The following is a 14,952-nucleotide window of genomic DNA, read 5'->3' on the forward strand; positions in this document are numbered from 1 at the left end:
AGCCTCTAACCAGCCCAGTTTGGACCAATTCATGGTGGAGGGAGCCTCTAACCAGCCCAGTTTGGACCAATTAATGGTGGAGGGAGCCTCTAAACAGCCAAGTTTTGGGAAATTCATGGTGGAGGGAGCCTCTAACCAGCCCAGTTTGGACCAATTAATGGTGGAGGGAGCCTCTAACCAGCCCAGTTTGGACCAATTCATGGTGGAGGGAGCCTCTAAACAGCCCAGTTTGGGCAAATTCATGGTGGAAGGAGCCTCTAACCAGCAGAGTTGTGGGAAAGCAGGGTGGAGGGAGCCTCTAACCAGCAGAGTTGGTGGAAATCAGGGTGGAGGGAGCCTCTAACCAGCAGAGTTGGGGGAAATCATGTTGGAGGGAGCCTAGTATTAGCAGAATTGTGCAACGCTTATGGTGGATGAGTATGAGGATGCGGAGGAATTGGAGAGGTTGAGTACAGACATGGAGTTTCATGTTGGGGTGCTTTACACAGGTGGGCACAAAAATGACGGCTCTACCCAGTGGTGGTTCATTTTTATCAAAGTGAGCCGGTCGGCACTCTCAGCTGACAGACGGGTGCGCTTGTCAGTGATGATGCCACCGGCTGCACTGAACACCCTCTCAGATAGGACGCTGGCGGCAGGACAGGACAGCACCTCCAAGGCATATAGGGCAAGTTCAAGCCACAGGTCCAACTTCGACACCCAATACGTGTAGGGCGCAGAGGGGTCGGAGAGGACAGGGCTGTGGTCGGAAAGGTATTCCCGCAACATGCGCCTATACTTCTCACGCCTGGTGACACTAGGACCCTCCGTGGCGGCACTTTGGCGAGGGGGTGCCATCAAGGTGTCCCAGACCTTAGACAGTGTGCCCCTCGTTTGTGTGGACCGGTGAGAACTTGGTTGCCTACTGGAGGAACTGCCCTCCCTGCCGCCACTGTCACATGCTGGAAACATCTCCATCATATTCTGCACCAATTGCCTGTGGCAAGCATTGATGCGATTGGCCCTCCCCTCTACCGGAATAAAAGACGAGATGTTGTTTTTATACCGGGGGTCAAGGATAGCAAAGATCCAGTACTGGTTGTCCTCCATGATTTTGACAATACGCTTGTCGGTTGTAAAGCACCCCAACATGAACTCAGCCATGTCTGCCACAGTGTTAGTTGGCATGACTCCTCTGGCCCCACCGGAAAGTTCAATCTCCATTTCCTCCTCATCCTCCATGTCTACCCATCCGCGCTGCAACAATGGGACGATTCGAAGTTGCCCGGAAGCCTCCTGTATCACCATCACATCATCGGACAACTCTTCTTCCTCCTCCTCCTCCTCCTCCTCCTCCTCCATTAAACGCAGTGAAGCGGACAGATGTGTGGACCTACTCTCCAGCTGTGACGGATCGGATGCTATCCCTAACTCCTCTGTGTGATCTGAGTTATCCCTGATGTCAATCAGGGATTCTCTCAGAACACACAAGAGCGGGATTGTAAGGCTCACCATCGCATCCTCAGAGCTCACCCTCCTTGTGGACTCCTCAAAGACCCGTAGGATGTCACAAAGGTCTCTCATCCATGGCCACTCATGGATGTGAAACTGAGGCAGCTGACTTTGTGGCACCCTAGGGTTTTGTAGCTGGTATTCCATCAAAGGTCTCTGCTGCTCAACCACTCTATTCAACATCTGAAACGTTGAGTTCCAGCGTGTGGGGACGTCGCACAAAAGCCGGTGTTGTGGCACATGCAGGCGTTGCTGGAGAGATTTTAAGCTAGCAGCGGCTACTGTCGACTTGCGAAAGTGGGCGCACATGCGCCGCACTTTCACCAGTAGCTCTGGAACATTGGGGTAGCTCTTTAGGAAACGTTGCACCACTAGGTTGAAGACGTGGGCCAGGCATGGAACATGTTGGAGTCCGGCAAGCTCCAGAGCTGCTACCAGGTTCCGGCCGTTATCACAAACGACCATGCCTGGGCCCAGGTGCAGCGGCTCAAACCATATTGCCGTCTCATCGAGGAGGGCATCCCTCACCTCGGAGGCAGTGTGCTGTCTGTCCCCCAAGCTGATCAGCTTCAGCACAGCCTGCTGACGTCTACCAACGCCAGTGCTGCAACGTTTCCAACTCGTAGCTGGGGTCAATCTAACAGCGGAGGAGGAGGCGGTGGCGGAGGAGGAGGCGGTGGCGGAGGAGGAGGCGGTAGAGGAGGAGGAGGAGGGGGGTGTTCTTCTCGTGTCCCTGCCAGGAATGTTAGGCGGGGAGACGAGGTACACCGGGCCAGTTTGGGAAGCAGTCCCAGCCTCAACTACATTCACCCAGTGTGCCGTCAGTGAAATGTAGCGTCCCTGTCCGCATGCACTTGTCCACGCGTCGGTGGTCAAGTGGACCTTTGTGCAAAGCGCGGAACTAAGGGCCCGCCTGATGTTGAGTGACACGTGCTGGTGCAAGGCGGGGACGGCACACCGGGAGAAGTAGTGACGGCTAGGGACGGCATAGCGAGGTGCCGCAGTTGCCATCAGGTCCAGGAAGGCGGGAGTTTCAACAAGCCGGAACGCCAACATCTCCTGGGCCAGCAGTTTAGCGATGTTGGCGTTCAAGGCTTGCGCGTGTGGGTGGTTAGCAGTGTATTTCTGCCGCCGCTCCAATGTCTGAGAGATGGTGGGTTGTTGTAAAGAAACGCCTGATGGTGCCTTTGATGGTGCAGGAGAAGGAGATAAGACAGGACCAGGGGAGGATGAGGTAGAAGTCAACAAAGTGGCGGAGGCAGATGAAGTGGTGTCCTGGCTCGTCCTCTGGAGTGCATCGCCAGCACAGTCAGCAGTGGCAGTGGCAGAGGCAGAGGCAGAGGCAGTGGCAGTGGCGTGAACGGCAGGCGGCCTTTGTCCTGCCGTTGCTGCCTGCCACTGATTCCAGTGCTTGGATTCCAAATGACGGCGCATTGAAGTGGTGGACAGGTTGCTCTTCTCAGAGCCCCTAATCAATTTCGAGAGGCAAATTGTGCAGACAACACTATATCTGTCCTCGGCGCATTCCTTGAAAAAACTCCACACCTTCGAGAAACGTGCCCTCGAGGTGGGAGTTTTTCGGGGCTGGGTACGAACTGGAACATCTTGGGAGATTCCGGGTGTGGCCTGGCTTCGCCTAAGCTGCTGACCTCTGCCTCTGCCTCTAGCTACCCTTTTTGGTGCTGCACCTGCCTCAACATCCACACTACTTTCCCCGCTTGACATCCCCCCTGTCCAGGTCGGGTCAGTGTCCTCATCATCCACCACTTCCTCTTCCAACTCCTGTCTCATCTCCTCCTCCCGCACAATGCGCCAGTCAACTGGATGCCCTGACGGCAACTGCGTCACATCATCGTCGATGAGGGTGGGTTGCTGGTCATCCACCACCAAATCGAACGGAGATGGAGGAGACTCTAGTGTTTGAGCATCTGGACACAGATGCTCCTCTGTTAGGTTCGTGGAATCGTGACGTGGAGAGGCAGGTTGAGGGACAATGAAAGGAGCGGAGAACAGCTCTGGGGAGCAGGGACAGTTTGGGTTATTGTTCTGTAAAGCTTCGGAATTTTGGGAGGAAGGAAGACAAGACTGTTGGGTAATAGGAGGAGAGGAGGCAGAGTCTGACTGGCTGCTGGACAATGTGCTGTAAGCGTTCTCTGACAGCCATTGCAAGACCTGTTCCTGGTTCTCGGGCCTACTAAGGTTTGTACCCTGCAGTTTAGTTAATGTGGCAAGCAACCCTGGCACTGTGGAGTGGCGCAATGCTTGCTGCCCCACAGGAGTAGGCACGGGACGCCCTGTGGCTTCACTGCTACCTTGCTCCCCAGAACCATTCCCCCGACCTCGCCCACGGCCTCGTCCACGTCCCTTTCCGGGAGCCTTGCGCATTTTGAATTCCTAGTTAGAAATTGGCACTGTATACCAGTAGTAAAAATTGTGGGTGCACGTAACCCCAATATATTCTTTGAATTCCCAGTCAGACACTGGCACTATATGGCAGTAGCAAGAAATGAGGGTATTTGTATTCCCAATATATTCTTTGAATTCCCAGTCAGACAATGGCACTGTATACCAGTAGTAAAAATTGTGGGTGCACGTAACCCCAATATATTCTTTGAATTCCCAGTCAGACACTGGCACTATATGGCAGTAGCAAGAAATGAGGGTATTTGTATTCCCAATATATTCTTTGAATTCCCAGTCAGACAATGGCACTGTATACCAGTAGTAAAAATTGTGGGTGCACGTAACCCCAATATATTCTTTGAATTACCAGTCAGACACTGGCACTATATGGCAGTAGCAAGAAATGAGGGTATTTGTATTCCCAATATATTCTTTGAATTCCCAGTCAGACAATGGCACTGTATACCAGTAGTAAAAATTGTGGGTGCACGTAACCCCAATATATTCTTTGAATTCCCAGTCAGACACTGGCACTATATGGCAGTAGCAAGAAATGAGGGTATTTGTATTCCCAATATATTCTTTGAATTCCCAGTCAGACAATGGCACTGTATACCAGTAGTAAAAATTGTGGGTGCACGTAACCCCAATATATTCTTTGAATTCCCAGTCAGACACTGGCACTATATGGCAGTAGCAAGAAATGAGGGTATTTGTATTCCCAATATATTCTTTGAATTCCCAGTCAGACAATGGCACTGTATACCAGTAGTAAAAATTGTGGGTGCACGTAACCCCAATATATTCTTTGAATTCCCAGTCAGACACTGGCACTATATGGCAGTAGCAAGAAATGAGGGTATTTGTATTCCCAATATATTCTTTGAATTCCCAGTCAGACAATGGCACTGTATACCAGTAGTAAAAATTGTGGGTGCACGTAACCCCAATATATTCTTTGAATTCCCAGTCAGACACTGGCACTATATGGCAGTAGCAAGAAATGAGGGTATTTGTATTCCCAATATATTCTTTGAATTCCCAGTCAGACAATGGCACTGTATACCAGTAGTAAAAATTGTGGGTGCACGTAACCCCAATATATTCTTTGAATTCCCAGTCAGACACTGGCACTATATGGCAGTAGCAAGAAATGAGGGTATTTGTATTCCCAATATATTCTTTGAATTCCCAGTCAGACAATGGCACTGTATACCAGTAGTAAAAATTGTGGGTGCACGTAACCCCAATATATTCTTTGAATTCCCAGTCAGACACTGGCACTATATGGCAGTAGCAAGAAATGAGGGTATTTGTATTCCCAATATATTCTTTGAATTCCCAGTCAGACAATGGCACTGTATACCAGTAGTAAAAATTGTGGGTGCACGTAACCCCAATATATTCTTTGAATTCCCAGTCAGACACTGGCACTATATGGCAGTAGCAAGAAATGAGGGTATTTGTATTCCCAATATATTCTTTGAATTCCCAGTCAGACAATGGCACTGTATACCAGTAGTAAAAATTGTGGGTGCACGTAACCCCAATATATTCTTTGAATTCCCAGTCAGACACTGGCACTATATGGCAGTAGCAAGAAATGAGGGTATTTGTATTCCCAATATATTCTTTGAATTCCCAGTCAGACAATGGCACTGTATACCAGTAGTAAAAATTGTGGGTGCACGTAACCCCAATATATTCTTTGAATTCCCAGTCAGACACTGGCACTATATGGCAGTAGCAAGAAATGAGGGTATTTGTATTCCCAATATATTCTTTGAATTCCCAGTCAGACAATGGCACTGTATACCAGTAGTAAAAATTGTGGGTGCACGTAACCCCAATATATTCTTTGAATTCCCAGTCAGACACTGGCACTATATGGCAGTAGCAAGAAATGAGGGTATTTGTATTCCCAATATATTCTTTGAATTCCCAGTCAGACAATGGCACTGTATACCAGTAGTAAAAATTGTGGGTGCACGTAACCCCAATATATTCTTTGAATTACCAGTCAGAAACTGGCACTATATGGCAGTAGCAAGAAATGAGGGTATTTGTATTCCCAATATATTCTTTGAATTCCCAGTCAGACAATGGCACTGTATACCAGTAGTAAAAATTGTGGGTGTATATAGCCCCAATTCTATTGCTAGGGGACTTGCAGGGTATTTCTGGGGTGAAGGTGGGGGGGCACACCGTTGGAACGGGTATCGGGGTATATATCGGGTATACGGGAATACACTGACAGTGTATTCCATTCAGGATCCTGGGAAAGCTGGGTTGCGGCGATTGAGCCCGTCAGTGCCACGTTACACTGACAAGCTTCTCCCTGGAATTTAGCTCTTACAAGAGCTGTTGGTTGTCTTCTCCTTCCTATCCTAGCCTGTCCCTGCCTACCCAGAATCTAAGCCCTAGCTAGCTGGACGGAAACCTCCGTCCTCGGTGAATTGCAAGCTCAGAATGACGCGAAGCTGGGCGTCGCTGTTCTTTTAAATTAGAGGTCACATGTTTTCGGCAGCCAATGGGTTTTGCCTACTTTTTTCAACGTCACCGGTGTCGTAGTTCCTGTCCCACCTACCCTGCGCTGTTATTGGAGCAAAAAAGGCGCCAGGGAAGGTGGGAGGGGAATCGAGTAATGGCGCACTTTACCACGCGGTGTTCGATTCGATTCGAACATGCCGAACAGCCTAATATCCGATCGAACATGAGTTCGATAGAACACTGTTCGCTCATCTCTAAAGAGGACCTTTCACCATATCTGGGCACATGCAGTGTTATATACTGCCAGAAAGCTGACAGTGCGCTGAATTCAGCGTACTGTCGGCTTTCCCGATCTGTGCCGCTGTAAAGAGCTTACGGTGCCGGTACCGTATTGCTCTATGGTCAGAAGGGCGTTTCTGACCATTAGCCAGAGACGTCCTTCTGCCTCGCGGCGCCAATCGCGCTGTACTGTGGAGCGGGGAGGAACTCCCCCCTCCCTCTGCTCACACAGCTTGTCCATAGACGAGCATTATCAGGAGCGGGAGGGGGGGCGTTCCTCCCCGCTCCACAGCACAGCGCGATTGGCACCGAGAGGCAGAAGGACGTTCCTGGCTAATGGTCAGAAACGCCCTTCTGACTGTAAAGCGCTACGGTACCGGGACCGATAGCGCTTTACACCGGGCACGGATCGGGAAAGCCAACAGTGCGCTGAATTCAGCGCACTGTCAGCTTTCTGGCAGTATATAACACTGCCTGTGCCCAGATATGGTGAAAGGTCCTCTTTAACTTGAATATGGTAACACAACTACGGTTAGTGAAAGTCACTAAAACTTTGAGTTAAGGACACCTCTGTATTTAACTTGTTAACTGTAATCTTTCAGCTTCCTCTAGATATCCTGAGCTAAGTGACAAGAGATGAGCAGCTTTGGGGAAAACAAAGTTTAAGTTATTGTTGAGCTTTACTTTTTTCAAAACTGGTCATCTCAGTATTAGGGTTGAGTAATCGTGTTCGGAAAAGATCGTATTCCGATCGGCAATTGAGAAAATTTCACGATCGCGATCGGAATTCTGAACACGATCTTTTTAGGTGGGATCGAGATAGGTACTATTTCCCACAATGCTTTGCTTAGCCTTCACACTGAGTATACGCTCCGCTCATTCTGAGCAGAGTGTATACTCAGTGTGAAGGCTCCGCTGCGGTTCCATAGGAATGAATGGAAGCAGCCAGCACACAGCCTTAACCCCCCACGTGCTGGCTGCCTCCATTCATTCTAATGGGAGACTAAACTAACATCTCTAGTAGCTACTTACCTTCAGAGATGGCTGGTCTGTAGTGCCTGGTTTTCTTCTTTGCCTTGCTGCCGCTCAAAGCTGCTCTTCTCGCCTTGCTGCCGCCGCCTGCCAGGTTAGTGTTTAAAGAGCTAGGAAGGCGGGGCTTGTGGCTTAGGAGAGTGTGGGCGGGTACAGGGCGGGAAGACGTGAAGTTTCCCCACCCAGTACCCGCCCACACTCTCCTAATCTGGGAGGCAGGGAGCAGTGAAGTGAGAAGAGCAGCGTGGAGCAGCAGCGAGGCGAAGAAGAACACCGGGCACCGGAGCAGCCATCTCTGCAGGTAAGTGGACACCAGGGGGGACTAAGTAGCCAGAGGATTAAAAAAAATCCTCTGGCTACTTAGTGATTCACTACACAGTGTGGATTCTAACAATTAAAGCATTCAATTGTTAGATTCCATGCTGTATAGTGAATAAGATTGCTTTTAAAATCCGATCTCTGATCAATAAAAAAATCCCATTGATTTGCATTGGGATCGGAATTGGTATCGAGATCGGGTTTAAATGAAAAATGATTGGAAATCGAATTTTAAAATCGATCCTGAAAAGTCAAGATCGGCTCATCCCTACTCAGTATATATCAGACAGCAGGAAAGCACCTTAACAAGAATTAAAATTGTGGTAGGTAAATGATCAAGATGTTGGGATGTGAAGTTCTCCACTCCTGATTATCTGTGTGTATCAAGGGAACCATAATGTTGAGGCATTGGGACATTTGTAATGGGATATTGATTGATGGCATCCATTGCATACAGTGAGCATCCTGCAGTCAATCAATGTTCAGAACTTTGGTGGACACAGTTTTCAGATATAGCTTGAAGGTGAAATTGTTGTTGGAGATACCCACCAAATAGTTTCTGTAAGAAATGACATTTATTTTGGAATAAATTCATTTGAGGTATGCTTTAGACCATTGTTTCTTAACACTAGTCCACATATCTCTGTTTATTCCTGAGGCAGTTACAATACTTGTAATACAAAGAATATCCTATAAACATGATTTGTTGATGATACAGTACTTTGATACTTGGGATGAAGGATCCTATTGAAGACTTTGATATAATATATGGATTTATACATTTTCACAATCAATAAAAGCTTAGCTCCTCTTTACTGTATTACACAATAGACCTGGACTGCCTACTGTGACCAAAAACACATGGTGTTCAATAACATACTGAGCCTTACAATATCAATCACCAATAAATAACCTGTAATGAAATAGGATTTATATAGTTATAAGACTAATTAAAACACTGTATATTAATATAGTGATCCATGACAACATTTCAGTCCTTTCATATAGGAAAGAAAATTGTCGAATAAATCACACTAAAGACAATCCACAATTTTTCTTCAGTGTTAATTATATTCCAAGAAATAATCTACATTATTCTATGTATTACTACTGTAGTGAAATAGGTGTTAGATGGATTTCCAGTTTGAACTAATAAACTAATAATTTATTTTCCAGCTAACACCAGTTGGTACCACAATCTTTACTGGCTTTTCAACTAATGGTGCTACAGATATAGACGATGGTCCTAATGGTCAAATTGAATATTTAATCACTTACAACCCCAATGACACAGTAAGTACATACAAAAAAATTGTTTGTTCCTGTTTTATTTATCAAAGGTTAAAGTTAAAGGGGTATTCTTATAACTCTTGTTCTGCAGCCTGCAGGCTCTGTGCTCTCTTCGCTTCCTGGATTTCTCGTCACCTTGGCCAGCCGCCGGCAAAGTCAGCGTCACAGGTGTTTCCATTCATTTCTATGGGAGCGTGCTGTTCGGATCGGCTGATCCGAACTGTGTTCGCTCATCTCTATCAATAATCTATCCAATATCCCTTCTATTGGGCAATGACCTAAAAACTGGTCTTGGTAGAAGAATCATTCTAGTAGAAGTATTTGCTGTTGGTTTCATACACTAGCAAATTACTTTGTGTTTACGTGTATTGTGCTTGGCCAGCCTCAAAAATTTCCGATCTCTAGTAAAGAAATCTCTACCTTGCATATCAAAATTTTAACCACCGAGCCACTCCTCCATTATTTTTTCACTTCAGTTCTAGTCAGTATATGTCTTAGTAGTGCAATTCCTTCATAGCTGGTGAATTTCAATTTTATCAAACCTTCAGCACAATGAACACATCTCCTAAAGGAAGTATTATTCAAAAGGATAAAAAGACATACAAGGTTTTATATTTGTGCAACTTCAAGGCCTTTTGCTAGCTGCTGGAAGGTTTTTCTGATACAGGATATGACAGGTAGTAATCAAAGCTCAGTGTTTCAGAGTGAACACTGGCAAAACAGCATTAGCTACATTCTGTTTAATTTTCATGAGTCATAGCTGCAGAATATGAAAAAAAAAAATGAAAAATGGTCTTTACTATGCACACTTGTCCTTGACTTCGGTCCTCTGGATATATTCTTGGCCATGATCTTGATCTAACATGTAGTTTGGCAATTGACATCTTTTTAGGAGCGCTACTTTTTAATATTAATATACACATGCTTCAATGGAGATGAGTGAATTCTACAGTAGATGTGCTGTGTAGTTGTAAAATAACTGTACAAATAAAACCAAGCAGCACACCACCTACATTTATGCGCTAATTTTAGACATTAAAAAAGTCTTTTCTTTTTTTTTCAAATTTTGTTAAAAATAAAATAAAAATGATCTTAAAAAGGTACATTCTGCTTAAGTGGCACGTTAGTAAAATCTTTGTTGTCCCATCTTGAAAAAGATTGTCTATACAGACAGGTGTTATTCAATATCTTACTAACAGCTTTATTGTGAAGTTATGTGCTCCTTTTAAAGCTATGATCTCCTTTTTGTCCATATAATGCACACACAGTCTCCTAAATAAGCATGAGGGAAAACTATCAATGCTTTTGGAGTTAGGTTGCAGCTAATAAACCTTCATTGTGAGTTTGACCTGTTCGTACAGAAAAATCTACGGATATATGCTCATTTATTTGTCTAAATGGCGCGACATGTTAACATATGTGTATCACAAGTTAAGTATTCGAGATGAGCGAGTAGTATTAGATTGAGTAGGTATTCGATCGAATACTACGGTATTCGAAATACTCGTACTCGATCGAACTCTACTAGCTGTTCGAAGTTAGGATTCGATGCAGAACCAGCGTTGATTGGCAGAATGCTATACATTGCCAATCAACGCTGGTTCTTCTCTTACCTTTAGAAGTCTTCTCCCTGCGCAGCGTTCCCACCTCCTCTTCCGGCTCTGAATTCACTCTGCTTAGGCATCGGGCCTGGGCAGAGCCGACTGCGCAGGGAGAAGAATCCAGCCCGACCCTCACTCATGGACTTGGTAAGTAGAATTTGATCGAATGTTGCCTACCCCTGAAACGAGCATTTCCCCCCATAGACTATAATGGGGTTCGAAACCCGTTCGAACAGTCGAACAGTGCGTGGCTGTTCGAATCGGATTTCGAACCTCGAACATTTTAGTGTTCGCTCATCTCTATTAAGTATCCTTTCCAAACACATAGCTTTGTGACAAGTTATCACAAAATGATGGGGCAACACAGTGGCTCAGTTGGTAGCACTGCAGCCTTACAGCGCTGAAGTCTGGGGTTTGAATCCCACCAGGAACAATATCTGCAAGGAGTTAGTATGTTCTCCCTGTGTTTGCATGGATTTCCTCCCATACTCTAAAAAAGACATACTGTTAAAAAAATAAAATAAAAATGTACATTCTGAGCTCTATATGGTAAAATTACCTTGCAATGCGTTCTATTGTGTTCAAGTGTTCCTTGGATAATCCCAAGGTAAAGCACTAAATATTTTTAACTCTTCCAGACATCCAACCAGACGTTTGACATTCCATTAACCTTGTCTGGAGCAGTGGTGTTACGTCGCAGGTTGAATTATGAAGAAAAGAAACAATACCTTGTCATAGTTCAAGCTAATGTAAGTAAATTTTCTAATGGTAAATTTTAACATACAGTAATTGGGAGAATTACCTTGTAGACAAACATTGATTTGCTTTCTTGCAGTATCCCTTTCGAGGATTGTTATTCACCTCCCCTCATAAACATGGTCTTTAACACACTCTGACATGCAATTACTTACTAACAATCTAAATGGATGTTCTAGTGGAATTACAATCCATACAGATGCTGCCCACTGTATGTGTAGTAAGGATTGTCAAGTTAGGCCTATATAATGGTTAGCAGTTGTAGTACTATATGTGTTCTCAGATGTCTTCATACTATACATCAAGCTAGTATATTGGGCAGCCTGAAATATGTTGCCACTGTCTATGCAAGTGCTACTATGGTCTAGTTTATTCTAGGGTATTAGTAAATTGATTTTTTTTAATGTCATATGCATTTTAATGAACTCTTCAAATATAATCCGGGTTATAAAAGGATTGAGAGTCAAATGATTTCTAAACAGTTTTAATGTATTTCATTCTAGCTGACACTACCTATGGACTAAAAGTGCCTGAGATATGTATTTACCATGATGTATGAGAGTATTGAATAGTTTATACAAGTCTGTTTGCCTTGTCTGTGTGCAAAAGGAATTTATGCCTGTGTTCCACTTACATCTGAAGTAAGCTTGTTTCATCAACCTACTGTAGTACCTTAAACTCTCTAGTTGTTGCAGTCTTGGGAAACATTGTGTTGTATTTGAGATAACAAGTAAGATATAGAGTCCACTCATTTGTCAAATCCTAATACGGTAACTTTCCTTCAGTAACAAATACAGGGTATTTCTTGATAGAGCCAGGGCTATATGCATCTCTGTCTGTATCCATATTATTCTCAATAGCACCATTAGATAAAATTGCAAAATGTTCAGTGCCCTTATGTAAAAAATTCTGTACATTTTTTTTTTTAAAACAAACATTAGAGATGAGCGAACACCGTTCAATAGAAATAGGTAATAGATCGAATATCAGGCCGTTCAAGGTATTCATTTCAAATCGAATACCACACGGCATATGCATTAAAAATTTGTATACCCTCCCACCTTCCCTGGCACGTTTTTTGAACCAATAACTGTGCAGGGGAGGTGGAACAGGAACTACGACAACGGAGGCATTGAAAAAAAAAAATGTAAAAAAAACCATTGGCTGCCGAAAACATGTGACCTCTGATTTAAAAGAATAGCCAGCGCACTCTTCGTGTCATTTGTGGTGAGAGATAGGGAGGGAGAGGGAGAGAGAGAGAGAGATCTGCTGAGGGCTAGATAGTTATTAGCTTCTAGGGTTTTTTTGAAAAACAGAAGAAAAACAGCTCTTTTCAGAGCTATATACTACAGGGAGAGGAGTCGAGCTTTCCACGGACGGTGTATCCCCCAAAACAGGGATACAGAACAGTTAGTTCCTACTATATACGTCCAACCCAGCTTCTCAAGGGGTGACCCCCAACAAATTAGCAGGAAACATAACAGTTAGTGCCTGCTATATACTTCCAACCCAGCTTTTCTCGGTGTATAGACCATAAAAAGGGCATTAGTATACATCAAAAATGCGTAAGGCTAGCACAAGGGGATCGGGACGAGGACAGGGGCGTGGAAATGCAGATGTGGAGCAAGGTTGCGCCTCCCAGACTATTGGAGCCGAGCCGAGCTGTACATGTGAGCACTTCCCATTTACTTCAGTGGGAGCGCTCGTAGAGAAAAAAACAGCCCATTAATTTCAATGGGGAGCGCTCGTATGCTGTCTCCCATTGAAATGAATGGGATCTGCTTTATATGCGCTGATTCTGAACGTGTTTTGACGTTCAGAATCAGTCAGAGTATCCGTAGTGTGAATGCACCCTAAGGGCCAAAAATTTAATCCATGCTGTTTACAGGCTCAACTCACCCATAGGGACAAAAACTAAATCTCTGCTGTTTAAAGGCTCAACTCACCCAAAGGATCAACAAATCTCTGCTGGTGCAAGGCTGAACTAAGTTAAAGGGCCTAAAAATCTGCAGGTAAAAGGCTGAAGTCACCTGAATGGCCTCAATCTCTGATGGTAGCTCAGCTTAAGGGCCTCTAACTTAATTTGGAAGGGCTCACGTTAAGGGCCAGAAAAGTGAATTTTTGAAGGTCTCACCACATCACACACACATAAACAACGACAAATAAGGGTGGGGGCTTTTGGATTTCCCATTGCCTATTCCATCTATGGTTGTCATGGGCAACGTGATTTAAAGGGGTGGTTGTTAATGTTTTGTTAGCTTTAAATTTGGGTTTGTGTCCATCCATTTGGGGAGGAAAGAAGGTTTCCAGGTATTTTTCCACTTTCATAGTGGTTTTTTGAGTGTGGAAAGTGTGTAGTTGATAGGCTGTGATGGTGGGGTAAAACTGACTTGGGCTTGTTAGATGCCCCCAGGCATGCTTCCCCTGCTGTCCTAGTTGCATTGCAGAGGTGTTGTCATCATTTGCTGAGGTGTCATAATGGACTTGGAGACCCTCCTGAGTCGCATGGTGGGTTCCCCTGAAACAAAGCATTTTTCTCCATAGACTATAAAAGGGGTCGATATTCATTCAAATAGTCGAATATTGAGCGGCTATTCGAAACGAATATTGAATATTTTACTGTTCGCTCATCTCTAATAAACATACATGTAACATATATACACCTACAGAAAAAAAGATTAAAAGGTTTATTTAGAGCCACAGAAATAGTACAAAAAAGTATTTTTTGAACTAGCACGTACTGCTATAATTCCTTCATTGGCTACTATTTTGGGTTTGGAAAGGCAGTCATACACATTAGTTGTACATTGGCTGAATGCACTCATTTTGACAGGATCAGCCAAACATCCATTGTATATGGCTGCCACCCAATTCTTCTCTAATGAAAGATGTTGGGAGAGAGAAGGATGGGCCTGTTAGACTTCAACATACTCAAACATTTTGTTTACAGGGAAATGAACCAGTACCAGAGGTGTCAGGCAGAAGCTTATATGTGCCTTGCTCTACCCTCTAATCTGGTTCTTAGTTTATTCATTGAGTTTTAATGACTGGGGGGGGACAAACACATTTCACCTGCTAGCACTAAGAGCAAAGTTAAAATCATGGCACACATTTTGATCATATTGTTAAAGCCCATCTGTAGACTGGACTCTACACCACAAAGACTCACCCCTCTAAACTTTGGGGGAAGTGTAGTTCACCCATATTATGCCCTGCATAAAACCAGTCCTAAGCAGATGAGAGAATGCACCTGCAGAAATCAAACACAATTATAGAGATGAGCGAATAGTAT

General features: G+C 44.6%; 1 protein-coding gene across 3 annotated transcripts in view; it reads left to right on the forward strand.

The window, feature by feature from the left end:
- Window positions 1–14,952, forward strand: part of PCDH15 (protocadherin related 15) — a 1,015,846-nt gene that overhangs the window by 417,535 nt on the left and 583,359 nt on the right. For all 3 annotated transcript variants that reach the window (XM_075257479.1, XM_075257481.1, XM_075257480.1), the window contains 2 exons: window positions 9,190–9,306; window positions 11,543–11,653. In XM_075257479.1, the coding sequence (XP_075113580.1) occupies window positions 9,190–9,306; window positions 11,543–11,653 (228 nt within the window). The remainder of the gene's footprint in view (window positions 1–9,189; window positions 9,307–11,542; window positions 11,654–14,952) is intronic.

This window comes from Leptodactylus fuscus, chromosome 10, assembly GCF_031893055.1.
Source record: "Leptodactylus fuscus isolate aLepFus1 chromosome 10, aLepFus1.hap2, whole genome shotgun sequence".
Lineage (NCBI taxonomy): Eukaryota > Metazoa > Chordata > Amphibia > Anura > Leptodactylidae > Leptodactylus > Leptodactylus fuscus.